At 41.3% G+C, this 19,167-nt stretch overlaps 3 protein-coding genes across 6 annotated transcripts; 1 reads left to right on the top strand and 2 right to left on the bottom strand.

Annotated features, from left to right (window-relative positions):
• Positions 1-1,582: 1,582 nt before the first annotated feature.
• plp1a (proteolipid protein 1a) lies at positions 1,583-9,699 on the bottom strand. Of its 3 annotated transcripts, none has more exons than XM_005719711.2 (7): positions 9,446-9,699; positions 7,292-7,478; positions 7,002-7,158; positions 6,492-6,660; positions 4,116-4,189; positions 3,938-4,003; positions 1,583-2,112 (listed from the first exon to the last, which is right to left on the bottom strand). In XM_005719711.2, exons 1-7 carry the CDS (start codon positions 9,447-9,449, stop codon positions 1,945-1,947), a joined length of 825 nt encoding a protein of 274 aa, XP_005719768.1. In that variant the 5' UTR covers positions 9,450-9,699; the 3' UTR covers positions 1,583-1,944. The 3 variants fall into 3 exon arrangements, with proteins under 3 accessions (XP_005719768.1, XP_005719769.1, XP_005719770.1); XM_005719712.2 differs by lacking the exon at positions 9,446-9,699 and adding an exon at positions 9,004-9,403; XM_005719713.2 differs by lacking the exon at positions 1,583-2,112 and adding an exon at positions 3,393-3,620 and having other exon boundaries at positions 9,446-9,695.
• Positions 9,700-11,841: 2,142 nt separating this feature from the next.
• pcdh20l (protocadherin 20-like) lies at positions 11,842-14,969 on the bottom strand. 2 transcript variants are annotated; one of them, XM_005719714.1, is made up of 2 exons: positions 14,887-14,969; positions 11,842-14,454 (listed from the first exon to the last, which is right to left on the bottom strand). In XM_005719714.1, exons 1-2 carry the CDS (start codon positions 14,932-14,934, stop codon positions 11,926-11,928), a joined length of 2,577 nt encoding a protein of 858 aa, XP_005719771.1. In that variant the 5' UTR covers positions 14,935-14,969; the 3' UTR covers positions 11,842-11,925. The 2 variants fall into 2 exon arrangements, with proteins under 2 accessions (XP_005719771.1, XP_005719772.1); XM_005719715.1 differs by having other exon boundaries at positions 11,842-14,451.
• Positions 14,970-16,060: 1,091 nt separating this feature from the next.
• On the top strand, positions 16,061-19,119 carry LOC102192434 (regulator of cell cycle RGCC). The gene is made up of 4 exons (XM_013913579.1): positions 16,061-16,253; positions 17,023-17,187; positions 17,846-17,926; positions 18,549-19,119. Exons 1-4 carry the CDS (start codon positions 16,232-16,234, stop codon positions 18,815-18,817), a joined length of 537 nt encoding a protein of 178 aa, XP_013769033.1. The 5' UTR covers positions 16,061-16,231; the 3' UTR covers positions 18,818-19,119.
• The last annotated feature ends 48 nt before the right edge of the window (positions 19,120-19,167 follow it).

The raw sequence follows: 19,167 nt of genomic DNA, 5'->3' as shown, positions 1-19,167 counted from the left end.
CATGGATTGAGTCCTTCCATATCCATTTAAACAGTATTTAGTGAAATGTACAACCTCATATTCTGATACTTAGTGATATTTACTTGTTTTCAGCTGGGTTGTTTTGGTACTTTCTACAGATACTGTTGACTTTTCTTCCCCATTGTTTTACTGCTGTCTGCCTGAGGGATTTGCTTTAAAAAAAACTTGTTTTAAAACAATAATATAGCTTAAATTCATTTTGAAGAATGTAATTTAACATTTAAATGTATTGTTATTATTTTGATCTTGAAACTGCATCTTCTCAAGCAACAAATTCAGTTGCACGAATCGGATAAAATATTTCTCTTTTTATGGGATGCATAAAGTTCTCATTATAGCCCCTGTGTTCTCGTAACGGTTTCTGTAACGTTGGCGGTCTTGTGTCGTCCGTCAGCGTGGGCTCACAGTGTTTGCCTTCCGAGTCAAAATTGAATCATATTTCTGTGAGCGTGCAGACTAATGGCGAACATTACAAGAGGTTCACTTTCAAAGTGCACCAAATCTAATCAGGTACTGTCGTATTCTCCTATTATGTGCTTTTTTGGAAATGTAGGCTTACAACAGCTCATGCATTTGATTGTGTGTTTGAGTACTGGTATTTTTGTTTTTTTTTTTTAACTGTGAAGTGAGTAGGGCTTTTAATATCAGGCTGGTAGTCTACATTAATTCAAAGCAAAAATGAGGGCTTTCTGCTTATTATCAGTGTTAATGTTTCTGTAATGAGACAAAAGGCTGATGTCTTACAATACGATTCCAGTTTAATCCTGTTTCAACAATGTAGCTCATCTCAGCAATTACCTGAAGTCTGACATGCCTGAGAATCCAATATTTATAACCTTCAGTATCACGATACCATCTCCTGTGTCACTGCAGTCCTGCCTAATGTCAGTATTTTTTTTAATGTTGCTGTAATATTGAATGTAAAAGCTGATTTTTTATTTTTTGTGGGCTTGTCCTTGTGTAAATTGTATTCATTTTATAATGATGTACAAAACAACACCTAACATCCGTTCCCCCTTCAGTGCTCAGCCAAGGAGTACGAGTTAAGCTGTGTGAAACTTAAGTGTGTTCATCTTGATTCTGTGTTACTGTAATGAAAAACTTCCCTTCTTATTGCACTGCTGAGTAGAAGCCTGTCACGAATGTGCTCCAGTGCTTGGCTACAAATAAATCATGCAAACTACCAAATAAAGACCCTATTTTTCTTTTTTTTTTTTTTGGTACATGTTGCTTGAAAATCCTTGAGTGTGTTATTAAAGTTTTAAAAACAATACCTAAACCTGTTTTTAATCTCTTAACAGGTCACTAAAATGCATCTCTATACTACTGGTTCCCTTTTAGCAGTAGCTACTTCACTTTTTAAAGCAGATATCTGTAACGTTTAAAGGTTAAAATGAAGCATCTGGATTTTGGAGCAATATCCCAAATGAAAAACAGCTTCAGATTTAACCCCAAACTGTGCCGTATTTAAATTGCATCAAATCCTTGAGTGTCACTGAATGACTATGTGTGGGAACCTGGTGGTGAATGGTGTTCCTCTCCATTATAAACAAAAATCAAACCATGTGCTACATTTTTATTTTCCCTTCATTAGAAGGATCCGCTGCATACTGTCAAATTAGATTCATGCAGGAAAGAAAATCTTCACATTTGCCTTCAAAAGTACATTTTAAGGAAAAAGTACATAATCTATAGAAATTATTCACATGCAGCACATTGTGTTGAAATAAGGATAAATACGAAGTTGTAATGCTTGGTTAAGAAAAAAAAACCCTGCTTTTGTATCATGCCCCAACTGTTGAAATATGCCTCTACAATATTATTAAAGTGGAACAATCTACAAAACAGTGTCATTTGTTGATACGCTCTGGTGTTACAGTTATTGCAGAAAGCTTGTTACCAAAACTACTACAAAATGTCCTTTCACAAGGTGTCAGACAGGTTGTTCTCAGAGTACGGAGAGCGCAGTATCCCTCCTCTGTCCCTCTGCAGTCTCCTATACAGGTCGTAACCTCTCTCCTCATTTTTTGCCCTGTGTCGTAGCATCTTCAGGTAGACTTGGTACACAGCCAAGTGAAGGGAACAGTGCACCTGTGGACACACGAGGAGAGAATACAAAACACCTTACAAAATACCTTGGCCTCCTAATGTGGCAAAAAGCCAAGGATGAACCATCAGCTTCACATTCTGATAATACACCAGACACTGAGGTTTCATAAAGTCTACAAACAAATGTTTTCAGAGGCCATGTGTACAAACAGTTCAAAGCATTCTTCTTCTTTTTAAATTAAATATTACTGACATATGAAAATGAAACTGCTGCAACATGACACATCCAATATTAGAAGCTATGCTAAGCTTCCACTAAGTCTACTTTTTAGGATTCAAAAGGTTTTGTTAGGAATATCCAGATGTTTAAAAAAAAAAAAGCTACATTAAGTGAAAAACAAGTGTTATACAATAACTACAACAAAATCCCTAAAGAATTAGACACAAAACAAACCTGTCCTTTTTCTATTTAAGTACCTCAGCCATTCATTACCAGCAGGGGGTATCACACCTCAACAAAGTGGTTTTGGGCTTATATTATGAGGTTACTTCAAGTATTAGCACCTAGTGCTTCTGCCATCTCAACATTATGAGAAACAATTTCAGACCTCACTAGATCTAAACAAAAACAAATTGTCCCTTTGTCAATAAGAAACTATTCAAAATAAAATTCCCCTTTGTCCCTTCACCATGAATCCATTTTACATGGTGTTGGTGTTGGGGGTGGGGTCCATGCAGCAGCATGTGGACGAGTTGTATGTGTGTGTTGTTGCTGTCCCAGAAGAGCTACATTGTGGCTCTGGAGAGGTCTGACCCTCTCTTTGTCCAGAGGACCCTGTCCCTTGACATGCAATATAACCCCTGGCAGAGAGTAATGGTGCAGGTGGCCCCAGAACTGGCTTCTTATTGGTTCGCTTTTAAGAAAGACATGACTCCATTGTTGGAGCTTTTCTCCGGCCCGTGAGAAAAGTCCGGGAGGTCAGCATAAGACCGCAAGTGCATGCTTGTCTGCTACCATGGCAGCCAGATGTGATGGTTGGTAGCCATAGTAACCTCTAATCCCAAATTCTTATTAACAGCTGCAAACTACCTGCACATCTTCTAATTTAGTGGTCATTTAATACATATGGTAATTTGTTAAAGTTGTGTTATTTGTGAGTACAGCGGGAGGCAGAAATTCATTTCAAACATTGAACTTGGCAAGTAACAAGAGCAATAATTCACAAATATTTTGGCACAGATTGAAAAACATCAGAAAAAATGAAAGTACGATTTCAAAGCAGAAATTACACCCACAAAAAAAACATAAAACCATTAAAAAAAAACTTCCTTATAATAAGAAAAGTAAAAATATAACAAGTTTAGAAAAAATTTTTATCCAGGAGCAGACGTAGTAGTGTGCACATCACATAAAAAAGAAGAGTTGCCATCGATTCGTGGTGAAGCCAGAAAAGACAGGAAGCTGGGTCCTAACACCGTGCACCTATGCCCTTTCTCCCCAGATACCGCAGAACGGCAAAGTTATAGGTGGTTGACATAGTATAGGTCAGCTATGAAAAGACAAAGAGAAACAAGAGGAATCAGAAAATAAGACGAACATAACAGCTTCTGTAATGAAGCATGTGAGTATAATGGCTGCACAATTTGCTTGCATGGCTGGAACACCAGACATTACAGCATTATTATGATGTTTGCATCAGCTGACAAAGAGGAACAGAGAGCAACAGTACAGAGGTCATCAGTCATGGATGCCTGAGATGCCTTGTCGCCTACACTCTGAGCGTCACTAAGTCACATGAGCCATAACACCAGTGTTATATTACCACACTGCAGCCAGACTGGCCTCAACCTCAGCATAATCACTCACCAGAGCCAGGAGCGTGATGCCAGCGCCGGCAAAGGCAGCGATGTAGAGGTCGTAGGTCATGCGGTACTAGTAGGGGGAGATTATTGTTAGTGAATACAACATGTTGTATTTGTGTTATGTCAGTCAAATTGTACAACATGACAGCAGACCTCGAGTTGTTTCATATTATCGTACTCACTTCTCTTGTCTTGCAGACACTGGACAGGGTCATACCACAAGCTTTCCCTGGTACTGCATTCCATGGCAAGAGTCCTGTTGAAAAAAATTAACTTATGTACTCAAATATAACACTCAATTGCACATAAAAAGATAGAATTATTATATTTTGTTCTTGCTGCCTGTAAAATTACATTAAAGGTCCACAACAAATCAATTAATTTGTTCATTCTAAATCTTTTTTGACTTTCACGGTCTGCGGCGCTCAAATCAAACCACAGAGCCAGGCATGTTAAAATTTATTAAACTTCCACCAAACAGAAGAGTTTGTGTGTGTGTATGTTGGGGACTATTTTCAGCTGCAAATTAATACGCACATTTGATGTGTTAGCGAGTGTTTAACCCTCAGGACAGTGTAATGAAAGAACAAATCACTCAGTGCAACAGTGTGCCTCATTGTGTGGCAAATGTGTTTTAGCCACACTCTGGGGCTCCAGGGATCGCAGCGTTGTGCTGTGGGTCTGCTGACACTTTTAGTCTGGACTGATATCTTGACAGCCATTAGGTGGATTGCTATGAAATTCTGTACAAAACATAGCCCACGGAGCATGAATGAAAGCTGACGTTCTGGGGGATTTTAGGAAAAATGTCTTTAAGTGGCATGCGAGCTGCCACGAAACTCTGTAGCCTACAGAGATTGATGTTCCCCTCTGGATTTCGTCTGACTTTTCCCTCCAGTGTCTTTGCCTTGCTGAGATTTTAATTTGATCAGCACTATGATATATGACAGAACTGCTGCAAAACTAATGAGATCCCAATGACCTCAGGAGCACTTTTTGCATTTACTGCTAATCATTCACAAATGTTACCAAACTAAATAAAAGGTGCCATAGAGAGCGCAATCAAGGCAGCAGACAAGTCTCAACCAGCTCTGGATGGCATGAAAATGCCTCCTAGTACATAAACTTTATAAGAGCTAGGCCTTCAGGGAGACTCAAGTACAAGATGTGAGGCGTCAGGAAGAAGAACAGGAAAAACTACGAATCTAACACGAAATGCCAGTGTGCAGTAAAAGCTGTCGCCACTGAGTCACACATCCAAATGAATGTATCTACAAGTTAGGCAATGTATTTTGACACCATGCAACTTGTACTAAAGTTGAGTGTGGATAATTCAGAAAGGCATGAGCAGGGTTCATGAACCCTTCTAGAGCTGCATTGGGCTCGTCAGGCTATTTTAAGTGGCTCCAGTGAAAAATGGAAATGAGCAATAGTAATTTTTTTTTCAAATCATAGCTTTAGGCAATTCTTGATTATAAAAAAAATATATCTCCAATTATAAACACAGAATTTAAGGTCAAGTTTTAATAATTTGGTACCTAAAATGTACATCACAGTGTTTGACTATCACATGGCACCTTATCCTCTCAAATTTGCTGAAGTCGGACTGCAGTGGCTTGTATGGCTGTATACATAAATAAGTAGTTCTGAGTCCTTATAGTTTTATGCATTCAAATCCAAATAAAGTAAATCCACAGAGGAAAAAGAGAATTTAGAGCTTTCACCACTAATGCTGCTGGCTTACTGGTAAGCCTGATCTCAGCAAGGACTTTAACCAGAATTAAACTCAAACTGCCCCCCCCCTTTTTTTTTTTACTATGATGCAAAATGTTTTATCATCAAAGTAGACCGATTTTAATTTGATTCATTTACAAAAACACTGACTGATGAATGAAATGCACGTATTCTCCAACTAGTGCAGGTGTAGACTTTTTCTTTGTTCCAGTTTCACAAATGCAAAATGCCAACTAATCATTTCACATGTGTTAAAAGATCAAATAAGTTTTGTCACACCATATAAACTTTTGGGGGTCAAAAACTGCTCAAAAATGCCTCTTTTGGCAGTTGAGTTTTCCCACCACTGACCACGAGCAACAATATATTTGCAAGCACCTCAGCTAACTACATTAGCATGCTAATAGTGTCAACACAAGGTGTGTGGCCTACTGTTTATGAGGCCATTACTGTAGCAAAACTACACGCACAAATAGTTTTGCCACAGTAATAGCCTCATAACCGTTTCCCCTCCAGCTGCTTTGTCTCTGTATTAATTGTTATATTGTTTGCATTATGTCCTTAGGTTAAGCCTCAGACAGCTGTGGGAATGGCTGTTGACCTCGAGCGTGCTAAAGAGTTTTTGAACAGTGGAGGTTATAGCAGAAACCATAATCAGGATTTAATTTTCCCAATTCTTTGGCAAGAAATCATCACTGGAAATGGCCGTTTCAAGAGATTTGTTTACAGTAAGATAAATATGCCGTGTGTTAACAGGTTTGCCTTATGTGAATGGATTTTGCATGAGGAGGCCCAACACTGACTGCGATGGGAGTTCCTCTTACCGTACTGTCTCGCATCAACACAAAGCTGGTTGATACTTGCTGGGGTCTCAGTCAGAATATCAATAGTGTGGCAGGTAGCGTCCATGTTGTAGAAGAAGTAGACTGGCAATGCCGAGAAGGCAAACACCAGCAGCCACAGCACAGCGAGCACATACGTCATCACTATAAACTGCACAAGGAGAGAGCAGGCCACAGATTAGGGTGCATTATCATATTAAATGGATGCACACAATCTCAGAGTGTTTTTATGAGGCGTGACTCACTTAATAGCCACGCTTGTTTTTCAGGTTAGTTCTACTTATCTCCCTTTTTGCCTCCTCTTCCAACTACTCAAGTCTTAGACCACTCAAACACTCACTGTATGCTTATCTTTGCATGTCCCTTAAGATTTTTTCTTCTTTAGGAGCTTTAAGATTTTTCAGCTCACCACCCACCAGGGAGTGATATATGTATTAAATCCTATCCAATCTGTCCAATCCTTTTTACTTTTCCCACTCAGGGCCCTCTCACCGAGGAGCTGAGGCAGCGGCCGCACATGGTGCTCCTGAACTCTCCAAAGGTTTGCCTTGCAGCGCTCGTAGTGTAGAAGCCCTCGGCCAAAAGCACAATGCAGTAGAGGAAGAAAAAGGAGGCCAAACCATAGATGACATACTGGAAATATTGAATGCTGAGAGTGGCAAAGGAAAAAGAAAACGTTAAGAGGTTAAAAGGGTTAAACCTTCAAAATACAGACGAAATCATGAGAAGTCTGAAGATCAGGTTTGATCACGCTTCGATGATGGAAATGTAGGACGACTTACATGTAGGCTAGGGTTATGTAGTCCTGAAGGTTACGTGCAAAGTATGTCTCGATGAGCCTCTCTGTCTCTGTGAGTGCCTGGTGCCCACAACCACAGAAGAGGGCAATGCCAGAGAAGCAGAGAAGTGTGGCAACAAGGGAGCAGTACGGCACCCCACCCAAACACCGCATACAGCACTCATAGCAACCTATTAGTCGACATGCAGCGCCATGGAAAACAAAGCATATTATGAACAGCGGAAAGACATAGTACACCATTAAAACGTACGAAATATTAAAGAATATACTGCATGGTTTTTTTCTCCCAAGGACAGGAAATATGTTTTCACTCTTTCAAGCTAATGAAAATTAAATTGTGCCGCAACTTTTAAAATGATCTGTTCAACTAAAATTACTTTCACTGAACTCCGATTTGTGCCATGCAGATAGTTTTGATTGCATTTGTTCTGGTTTTAAGACATCCCTTTATGAGATTGTTGCTTCCACCCCAGCACAGACAAGCTAAATAGTTTTTTGTGTTTGTTTGTGCTGCTTAAAACTGCAGAACAGTTTATTGATCGTTCTTTCAATCTAAACACGTGCAACTGAGAGTTAACTTTGTGTGATTCATGCCCCAAATATCCAACAGCAGATCCTTTCTACACAAACTATTTCATGTTACCCTTGATAATTAAAAATATAGGGCTTCTGTCAATTTTCATGATTGGGAGTAGACAAAAAGGTTATCATCTGATTTCATAGCACGAACACAGCATTTGGCATAAAATACAGCTGAACTTGGTGGCGACAGAAAACCCCAGAGATAAGAATCATGAAATTTGACAACCCAAAAACCTACCTACATAATACTAGGGGTAAAAAATACAATAAGGAAAAACAAAGCCAGCCAAAGCAACCTTTTAAAGATAAAATGTCAGCATTGATCAAGCTGCAGCTGTAAACACAAGTTTGCTTATTAAGTCTGTGCATTCCCCCCACTAGTCATGTGCTGTTTGAATGGATGCCAAGGGCCACGGGCATGGGGACGTGTCGACTCTGACCCCATCTCACACCCTGACTCCATTCACCAGCCAGGATGGAGAGTGTGAGAAAAGAGGGAGGACGCTGAGGAGAAGGCAAAGCGAAACAGAAAGAGTGGCTGCTTTTGTGACTGGAGAGACAACAGTCTTTGTGCCACACCATCATGGGGGTACAAGGGCCACCAATGTCAAGCAAACAAAGGCCAGAGGCACCTCTGTGCTTTGCGGGCACACACACAAGCATATTCACCAGACTTCCTACTAAGAAGACACAGGAACAAGAAAATGATAGTGGGGAGCTGCCAGTGCTGGAAGAGGATGGAAAAAGCAAACCTAGAAACAAACAATGGAACTGTGTAAATGTGTACATGCATCCACACAGACATGCACAATAGAAGCAGGCAGACTGTAGCTGGTACCATTGCAGTAAACACAGATGGCCGGAGGGGCAAATAGATGGCTCTTTAAGCAAACGCATAGCTTTGTTGGGTGTCTGTGCATGACCAGACATGCAAACTGATTGCATGCGATTCACATAGCGAGGGTTTGTGCACAGAACACAGAGTTTGACAAGAAATTGTGAATAACATAGCTACACAATAAATTATATACAGTACATATAGATAGATTTTTTTTCTTTTAGAGAATATACACACACATTGTATCAGCATAATCCATAAGTTTTAACACTAACCTCAGTCAGTCAATCAGGCCGGCCTTCAGATGCACCTTGTGCCAATTAGCCAATTACGAATCACTGCGGCCCTCTCTGGCTCTTTGATTGTGACCCAAATGAAAAGACAAGCCCTGCAGGAATAGTCTTGAAAATGCAAAAGCTGGGGCCAAATCGCCTCTATAAAAATTGAGAAGGATTGCGAGCGAAAGCAAATGCGACAAGGCTCGTCTGAAAAGTAGCCCTGCCATCTCAAGCATGAAATAAATCTCATAATATCAGCCGGTAAGAAGCCGACCTCTACACTGACAAAAAAAGAGAGCCCCCACTTTAATAACTTCTGCTGCCCTCTCACTGCTCCCCTCCCTCCCAGAACAATCGCATACAATCAAGAAAAGAAGTGATAATAAGAACATACTACAAGCTAATAAAGGTAGACTCTAGTCTGTGTGAAGTTTCTTACCCATGTCTGGAAAGATGCGTTCAAGGACTTGTCGGCTACTGTCTCGCTGCCCGAACTGCAGCTGGTCCGCTGATGATATGCGCAACTTGTCTCCGGCCCCCGTATATCAATCTCAACTCGCTGTTCTGTTCCCCCCAACAATGGACAGACCCGCCGATGACTGCGAGTGCAACCTTAAAGAAACAATGTCGCTTTTCAATGAACTTCAAGGAGCAGAAATGATGAGGAGGCCGGGGGTCCTTAAACTTGCGGACATTTACTAAGTTCATTGTTGACGCTCATTTGCATACAGACGTGCTCACAGAGAAGAATAGATTTTTCTTCTTCTCGTGTGTGTGGGGACAAACAGTGGTTAGCTAAGACCTTTTTGTCTTAAAAGTCAAAATGCCAACATGTCCAGGCAAATGAGGAATGAGTCGTACATCATGTTGAGTCGAGCTTGTTGTTTCAGACGGTCTACGACCTCTGATTGAGATAACACTGGCTATCATGGTGTTGCCCTTTGAGCGTTCAGGTGATATTCTTACAGGAAATTGACAGATATCATCTGTTTGCAGTGAGATACACTTTACCGTGACTGAAGTGGCATCCCAGCAACCCAAATAAACGGTGTCACGGTTTTTTTTTGTTTTTTTTTGTTTTTTACCTCTTTTGGAATGTTCCAGCGAAAGGAAAACTATAAACATGTGCACACTTATGAGAAGTGTTTATTTTTTAGCGATCTTACCTAACAAGATAGAGTTTCAATGAGTCCCTTTCGTTTTGTAATATGCAATCACTTATCTGTCACGACAGCTCTCTTTTGTGCTATATAGCCATCCATCAAATGTTCAGCATAAGAAGCAGAAAAAGGGAACATGATTAAGATAAAAATGTCCTTTTTGTGCACATCAAGGAAACATTCCTGATCCCAGGGCACCTGACTGTGTCGCAGTGAGAGACTGTGCTCTGATTCATCTCCTCCCTCTGGCCTAATACCAGAAATGTAAAAACAAAATTAGCCCTATTTTGCTTCATTTGCGCCCAGTAGATGGCAGGCGTTGCCCTGCAACAGCATTGTAAGGGTTTGGGTTTAGTTTCGTCCCCCAGTGGACTGTAGTTGGGGCTAAAAATTGGCCAATAACAATCAATAAATTATGTAAAAAAAAACAAACAACCCCCCCCCATAAAATAAAAATAAATATACTTTAATATACATTTCTACATGTTTTTTTATGTAAAGATCTGCTGTTAGTCTGTAATTTTTATGTAGCAGTCTTTGTTTCTTCTCATTTGATATAGTAAATCTCACACCGAAGTGTTAATAGATTATTTATTTTTTGAGCCGCCAGCTCTGAAATCCTCAGAGAGGCACCACTCATGTTATACAAGCCTTGTTCCCCACTAACCAGGTTGTTGTACATTGTGTTTTACAGGCACCGAGTCTCTGCTTCCCTTCTTCTCTCTAACGCAGGTGTAGCTTCAAAGGATTTCTTAATGGTTTATGATACTGTAAAGATGATTTTAAAAGGTGGGGGAGCTTTTTCGTTTGAGAAAGCTGAAACAATTACCCTGCCCTCTGTGCTCGACTGTGTGTTGACAGATTTGCAAACACGTTTCAGCCTGACTCATTCATACTTTATGCATCACTTAACCTGGTTTGATATTTCAATTGTTCTCCAGCATGCAAATGCATCAGTAAAACACAAGAGCAAGTGTCTTTTGTAATTGTGTCTTTGAACACGGTGTGATTTCACTCCAAACATCTGTTATCAGGTTACTGGGTGCAGTACGGTAGGTTTGGGGTTTTTTCTGCCTTGTTGGTGCGATCCAGCTCTGTGGGTGAAAAGCAGTGCTATCAAGTAACAGGTGTGAGGCGGTTACTTGAGATGTTTTTGTGCCTTCCCTCTGCCGCCTCTCACCTGTCCGTGGCCACCCTCTGCCTCCTGAGCTCATCTCAGAGTTACTTCTTGAGAGACTTTCATCACTTCCCCAACCGAGGAACATTAAACCCTTTTGTGTGTCTAAATACTTTAGACTCTCTATCACTCAGTCAGAAATCTGAGAAAGGACCAATCAACCTAACAGACCATTACTTCAATCTTTCTACCCGCAGGGGTCATGGGCAATAATCCTTAAAGATAATGTCTGTAATGCTGGTATCTTACCGATGGCCTGCTATGGAATAAATCTGTGAAATACAGTTGAATTTAGTTGTTTTTTTCAGAGAATTGTCAGGGAATACGTTTTTGTGGATGGCTTGACATATTTCACTTATCAGGTCAACGTGTATATGCTTGTTCCATTATCAGAAAATGGATCAACTTTATTTCTACAGAACCTGTCAGTTTTGCAGTCGACATGTTTGAATACACCGTGCATCACACTGAATCAATGACTTATTACAATGCAAGAAGCCCTTGACAAATACACAGAATACATTTAATTCACAGGACATTTTTATCTTTGAGACTGTGAGCTTTACACATTGCTTGCTGTTCTTAATCAGAGTAATATTTGTCTTTGAGCCTGAGTGGAATCTCATTCGCCTCAGTGTATGCTCTCTTGTTCATTTTCAGACTTCTACTCCTCTGTTTTAGGCAGCAAATAACTGTGGCCACAAACAAACATGTGGACACCAGCATCATACCCAGGCCTATTAACAGAATCAGTTTTGAAAATCTGGCTGTCTCCACGTCACAGATCGGTTCCTTTGAAGGGGTTTGAACCAAGTTTAGTGTCCCTGTCCAGGTGGGCACCCCGTCCAAGTGGCAAGGCTCTGTGCTGTCATTGACCAACAAATTCATCCAGACAGTGGTATAAAGGGGAACTGGTTTACCCCCATCTCTGACCACAATGAACAGGTGATGCATTCCCAGGTCTGTATGAAGGAGCTGTTGGCTTAAGGTGATGTTCCCTGACCTTGAATCGATCTGAAAGGGACTTCTGTTTTGCAAAAGCTCTGGTGCCGTAGCTGAGTAAGTAATCTCTGAATTCAGTCCAGAGTCCTCATCGATGGCATAGATCTTTCCTACCGTGGCACCTGCCAGGGTACCTGGAGAGACAGTTAGGCATGAGGAGTTGTTGCTGGGAAGGATCACTTTTGGCTGGTTGTCATTGATGTCTTCCACAAAGATGGTCACTCTGGCAGTGGAAGTCAAAGCAACTGTCTGGCCGTGATCACTGGCCAACAGGTAGAGTTCATAGCGGTCTTCTGTCTCACGGTCCAAGTTCCTAGTGGTGCGTAGCATCCCCTGGGTGTTATCCACAACAAAAGGTGCACTGCTGTTTACAACATACAATTCTGTTGTCCCATTCTCCCCTTTATCTGGGTCTTTCACCTCCACCTTCCCCACCTGGGATAATGTTGGAACATTCTCAGGAATGAAAAAGATGAAGTGAGGGGTAAGAAAAACAGGTGGATTGTCATTCTGGTCACGAACGTGAATGGATACAGTGGCCATGGATTCCAAGGGAGGAGAGCCGCTGTCCCGAGCAAACACAGTGAGTCTGTGTACATTCTGTTGCTCCCTGTCTAGAGGAACCAGCAGAGAGAGTTGACCTGTTACAGAATCAATGCTAAACATGGTTGGATTGTAGTTTTCAAGCCTGTATGTCACCATGCCGTTTTCTCCGCTGTCTAAATCTGAAGCCGAGATCTGAAGCAGTGACATTCCTGGCTGATTGTTTTCTTCCACTTGGAGTTCGTATTGAGGCTGTACAAAATATGGCGCATTGTCGTTGATGTCTGCCACCAGCACCGTGACTACACGTCTAGAAGGAACGATCACAGATCCCTCAGCTGATCTCACGCGTGCTACCACGGAAATATGATGTTCACGATCCATCTCATAGTCTAAGGGCTTTGATGTGGAAAGCAGATACTTGCCATTCTGTGGGCTCAAAGTGAAAGGCACTTCACCTTCAATGGCAAGAAATAAGTCTTTAAAGATGCTGTCACCCTCGAGCTCTAAAACGGCTAAGGCAGTGGGGTGCTGGTTCTCTTGTAACACCATAGTCTGGTTTTGATGCTCCGCTATGAACCCGATCTTGATCGTCAGCTCTTGGTTCGCCTTGGGGAGCACGGATATGGTTACCTGAGTGTCTGCTGGAGGGCAGTGATGGCCGCTGGCTAACACTTTCAACACGAGCTCCTCTGAGTTGTCGCTCTCAAGGTCCCGTGTAAGGCTGATGGACCCGGTGAGACTGTTGAGGCTAAAGAGCGTCTTGACCCGCTCAGAGACTTTGGGACTGAGGGAGTAAACGATATCACCATTTGGGCCTAAATCTGGATCTGTGGCTCTAACCTGAGTGACCACTGTGTTCTTCCGAGAGTCTCCTGGGATGGTGACACTGTGTGGGCTATCAGAGCTAAAGGCTGGACAGTTGTCGTTGACATCTGTCACTGTGACTATTAAATCTGCAGACACACTTAAAGGGTCTACACCACAGTCTGTGGCCACTAGCTGCATCTGAAACAGGTCCCGAGTTTCCCTATCCAGGGCTCTTTCTACAACCAACATAATTAAAGAGCTGTCTTCTTCGATTTTTAAACCGAAAGCTCCATCAGAGCCTTTTAGGTGGTACTGCACCTCTCCATTAGGACCGGTGTCACTGTCCAGAGCCTGAGTATCTAGCAGGAAACTGGTCCCCACGGTCGTATCCTCGGGCACCCCAAGGTGTATTTTGTTATTTTCAAAATGCGGCGCATTGTCATTGATGTCCTCTATGATCACAGAAAACTGTATAAGGTTTTTTGAGGGCCCCACGATGGCATTGTATAAAGTAACACATTCCTCAGCTTTTTTCTCTGCGGGGCAGATGGCCTCGCGATCCATCTTTAACTCAGTGGTGTAGAAATTCCCCGTGTTTATGTCCATCCTCAGGTACTTGTGGGGCAGGAGCTGATATGGAGGAGAAAAGTTTTTACTAAGTGATCCAACCAGAGTGTCAGGCTCCAGTTCCTCTGGGACGGAAAACAGGAGAGAGCTACATATGATCTGCCTGATGTGAACCACAATCAGCAGCTTCTGACAAAGACAGAAAACAAAAAAACCAGTGAGCAGTAGTCTTTGTAGAGTTACACTATTCTATTTAAAACTTATGATATAAGTTATTTAAAAGTTTTCAACGTGGTGATAAAATTTAAACTTCATGCCTCAGTGAGCTCTTTTAAAAGCAAGCAGCTGCACAATAAAGTAATTCGATGCCTCCCTCTCACTTATCTCCAACCAAGTGCTCTTGTAAACAAATAACACAGAGAATTTAAATAAAAGGAAAATATCAAAGCAGACATTCTTTATTAAAAATGAATAAAGGGTCATACAATTTAACACCTCTTTAGAACATGATGCCGTACAATACACCGAGCACATTCGTGTGTTGCTGCAATATATGACTCAATTAGAAACGCTAATACAGTGCAGATACCATCAAAAGAGATAAACTCAGCTGGCTCTTACCTGCAGTAGTCCGGCACAATTCATATTATCAGGAGTCCCATGGCCCATGGCCCTCACACATGTTAGCCAAGTTCCCAGCAGCAAGTGAATGCTAAGGACTGAGGCAGCAAAATAAAACTGCTGAAGGCATAATTATGCTCCTCCTACAAAACTTACCTTCCTGTCAGGCTGCCACATGAGAAGATGGAGGAACAACAGGTTTACCTGGCTGAGCTGAATTCATGTGTATTAAGCTGGAACTACGAATGCACTGTTGCTTAAAATTACTTACAACTGCACGCACGCAAGCCTGCACACAAACACATTTATGAATATATATAAATATATGTCCACATGCTCGTGCATAGATATAAAGTGCACGTAGATGTAAACTGTCATAAGAAACAATGACTCCTCAGTTACAATAAAAGTACATTTGAGAGTGCAGTATGTAACCTCTGGTATGCTTTTTTCATGTGCCAAAAAACAAGACAAACAAACAAACAAAACAAACAAACAAAAAAACAAACCGAAACGCAAAGAAAAGAAAAAAAAAACAGAAGAAAAAAGAAAATGCTTATTTTCTTTAGGGTTAATCATCACGCTGTTAAGTGACAGTAAACGGATGGTGAAATTTGACCCGTAGTCATGAAAGGAAGATACATTTACTTGAGATCTCAAGATATCAAAGAACAAGACTGGTTATACAGCATTTATTTGTGTGGTATTGCTTCACAGCAGGGATTTTAAGTTTCCCTGACAGTTCCAAAGTACTGCATGGCCCATCGGCTTGCTCTCTAAGGCCCCCTACAGACAGAGCAGAGTAGTGCGCGAAGAAAGAAGAATAAAGTTTGTTGTTCCGAGTTTTGTTTTGGAGTGTGTGCGACACTTCTCTTTCCTATCAAAGTGTCCTGTGTTTAAGATTGCTTGTGTCACAGCCAGGAAATTATATCGGGCAAATAATAATATTAATATTAATGTACATAAAACCCAAACCCCCGCATTACGCCGCCTACCCAAAACGGAATAACTCGAGGATTTGACACCCCTCTTTTCTGTCTTCATCTAAAACCCCAACGGATATTTTTCCCCACAGCCCCGCTTACAGCATTTAATGGGTTATTCCAGTCCCACTCTCTTTCACTTGCGTAACAACCTCGTTTTACTTTCCGCCCCCTCCCCATTTCCACTTACAGTCCCCTCGACCTCTGAGGTTTTTAATCTGTGACATGATTGGCTGGGCAGGTCCTCTCACAGAGCGGGTGTGGAAGGCTTTAGAATAAAAGTACAGTAGTACTGTCAGCATCAAACCGCTCTGAACCCAGACACACAGCAGCTTCGTGGCGCTTTTCTTTCACGTCCCGCTATGTCCTCAGACAGCACCATGGGTGAGTCCAACGCCTGCTTGAGACAATAATTTGAATTTATTTCAGTGATGGATCATAGAGCACGTTTTCCCAGCCTTTTATTAAATTTACTAAACAGATAAAAAAACACAAATATATGTAAAAGATAGAAAAGCTTTATAGGAAGATTTAAAAATCATCTCGCTGTGACACTTATTTTAAATTCCTAATCCTTTTTGTAGTTGTACTTTTTTGTAATCATACGTATTTACTTATCTACCAAACACACCAAAGTTGTTTTAATTTTAGTGTTCCAAAAAGAATTTTAACTTTGAGATATTTATGTGAGCCTAATAAAATGTTAGAAAACCTAAACTGCGTTTATGCAACACCCATTTTTAAAATAATGGTGCCGGCGCTAAAAAAGTTTTTATAGTAGCCGAGAGCGTACAACTCTGATTTATGATGTAATATATATAAATATATTTTTAATCACACTTTGCAGACCAGGTGTTTTACTGTCCGTCTACTGTTTTATATGCCATATGGGAACATGTCCAGTTATCTGATGCAGCACGCTGACATAAACTTCAGCTGGTAGTTTTTAGATTTTCCTTTTTTTTAAATGTATATTTCTTAGGTTTAGGAATTTGGTATCTTTGAAACGCCCTTTAAAACATTCTCAGGTCCCCATATTTAATCAAGTCTTTAAAAATATTTATTTCAGTGTTTCTACTGTTTTCTTTTACTGCTGAAATAAGCTGAGTCCATCTTGAAGATTTCTTTCCAACTGCTGTCACATTTTCCACAGACTTGGACTTGGAGCTTGGTGAGTTGCTCCAGGAGTTCCAGGATGTGGTGGAGGAGCTGAAGGCCCCTTCTCAAAGCAGACCGCATGCTTACCAGAAAGCATTGCACGAGGCCAAAACTCTCACAGGGCTGAGTGAAGACAGTGGAGTCGAGGACTCAGATTACAGTAAGTTATTCAAAAAAAAAGAAAGAAAAAAGAATACGTTAGAGAAGTGATTAAGATAATATCTGCCTAATGTACAAAGTGTGGGGGAAGGAAAGTAATTATTTAGTGCATCATGCTGGTGAGTGACATTGTTTGGAATCCCCGTGGACTCCAGTTGAGCCCCTTTATCAGCCCAAACAACTGCAGCTTGACACATTTAATTTGCATGAAATTAGTGGTACAAGAGGACACATCCCTACACACTTCCATTAAAGTGGCTGTTTGTGCTCGTGACAATAGCTGTATACTGGAATGAGCTGCAATTACGGATATCCCATCTTGTGTAATTGTCTTTCCCCCCTTTGTTCTGCATTTGTCGACGGTTATAAGATAAAAGAAGAAACAGTTCCCCCCCCCCTCTGCTCCCATGTGTCGTCATTATTGAAAGTATTTTGCCCCCCTAACCATTCAACAGACAAACTGCTTTCAAAGGCCGACACATGGGAGTCACTAGCGCCGAACACTTACCTTTTAATTTTTTTTATCGCATGTTATCATCATTACGTGCAACTCCTGCATTATGTTAGAGTTTTGTCATTGTCACTGATCATTTGCAAGGACTGCCCTTAGTGCTTGTTATCTCCTTTCACTCCCTCATTGCTTCCCTCTCTTCCCCCAGGCAGTGAACCATCTATGGGGAACAGTTTGAATACCAGTGAGGAGGAGCTCCACACAGCAGGAATAACGCTGGCATCAAAAGGTACTGGAGCCTTCTATCAGCTCATCTCCATCTAGATAGCCTCAGTTCATACAGCGATCACTATCACTTTATAAGAGCTACACAGAAAGCATCTGCAATGCCCTGGAATCTGTCTTGGTTTACACAACAAAGCAACTTCCACTGTGGCTGTGACGTCTCAGCGCTCTTCTTTCAAAGCTCCTGCGTGGAGTCATTTGTGCTGTTATATGCAGTGATGAGACCGGCTCTTGGCTGCATGCGCATGTGGATTAATGAGTGCTGTTGCAGTTGCATCCACAGACTACTGTTAAAGTTAAACATCAGGTGACCAGAAAGAGTCAGTCATATTTTTTCATCAATTTTGTTTGGCTTTACACAGAAAAAGCTTACAACAGAGAGATCCTGGTGGGAACGAGGCTGCCAAGGCTTTTTTTGGAGCTCTTAAAATCAGCTTTATCTCAGTTTGAGTGTTCAGTTCAAACTTTATGTAATGCCGAGACTTAGATAACTTCAGCGTTTGGTCCAAAGGAAATAGGCTACCACTGAACTGAGCTGCCTTTCTCTACAAAAATGTTCCACTGCAGCTCTATTTTTCTTATAGTTTCTTTCTCAAATTCCATTTCTTTCTGTCCTCTTTCTGCAGCCAAGCTGGGAGACACAAGGGATCTTGAGAGTTTTATCGACATGTTGGACCGGGAACTTGCTGGTGCGTATTTAAGAAAATTACACCCTCTATCATCTAATCTTTTCTTGACTTCTTTTGTACTGAGTCGACAAGCCAGCAGGTTGGAGTATGTTACAGTGGCAGAGACGCGCCGACATGAGCGTGGCGTATGTTTTGGTGTTTTGGACTGTGTAGCAGTATCCAGCTTGTTTCTACAGTGTACTGTACCCCCTGCTGTTTATCTCTGAGCACCCTTTATGTGTAAATATCATGTCTGAGGACTCAGGTGGACTATCTACACGCGCTTTAGTGATAATGGCATACTTGACTACATGAGCGTCATGATCCTGCTATCAGCGGTAAAGCAGTGGTGTTCCAGAGGCCCCTAAACACACACGCATCACCCAGAGCACGCACACAAGCAACAGGGAGCAAAGCATAAATCCACTGCTATCAGTGGTCTCGACACAAAGCGAATTAACGTTACAAATTAATCGTAACTCCCCGTGTATCTCTACAAGGCTCACTTAGTCACTGCATGTTGATGTGTTTGTTCACATGCCTGTGCTTTTTTTTCTTCTTTCTTTTTGCAGAGATG

This window comes from Pundamilia nyererei, unplaced genomic scaffold (genome assembly GCF_000239375.1).
Source record: "Pundamilia nyererei isolate P.nyererei 1_Seehausen unplaced genomic scaffold, PunNye1.0 scaffold00001, whole genome shotgun sequence".
NCBI classification, from domain to species: domain Eukaryota; kingdom Metazoa; phylum Chordata; class Actinopteri; order Cichliformes; family Cichlidae; genus Pundamilia; species Pundamilia nyererei.
This window is presented reverse-complemented; position numbering and strand designations above follow the sequence as displayed.

Bases quoted from the DNA above. Each gene is read 5' to 3' on its own strand.
- plp1a (XM_005719711.2), bottom strand. The intron at 7,159-7,291 runs GTAAGTCGTCCT...TGCCACTCTCAG, and splicing joins TACATAACCCTAGCCTACAT to CATTCAATATTTCCAGTATG. The intron at 4,190-6,491 runs GTAAGAGGAACT...TTTTTTCAACAG, and splicing joins TGTTGATGCGAGACAGTACG to GACTCTTGCCATGGAATGCA.
- pcdh20l (XM_005719714.1), bottom strand. From the start codon at position 14,934: ATGGGCCATGGGACTCCTGATAATATGAATTGTGCCGGACTACTGCAG. The intron at 14,455-14,886 runs GTAAGAGCCAGC...TGTCTTTGTCAG, and splicing joins ATTGTGCCGGACTACTGCAG to AAGCTGCTGATTGTGGTTCA.
- LOC102192434 (XM_013913579.1), top strand. From the start codon at position 16,232: ATGTCCTCAGACAGCACCATGG. The intron at 16,254-17,022 runs GTGAGTCCAACG...CATTTTCCACAG, and splicing joins GTCCTCAGACAGCACCATGG to ACTTGGACTTGGAGCTTGGT. The intron at 17,927-18,548 runs GTACTGGAGCCT...CTCTTTCTGCAG, and splicing joins AATAACGCTGGCATCAAAAG to CCAAGCTGGGAGACACAAGG.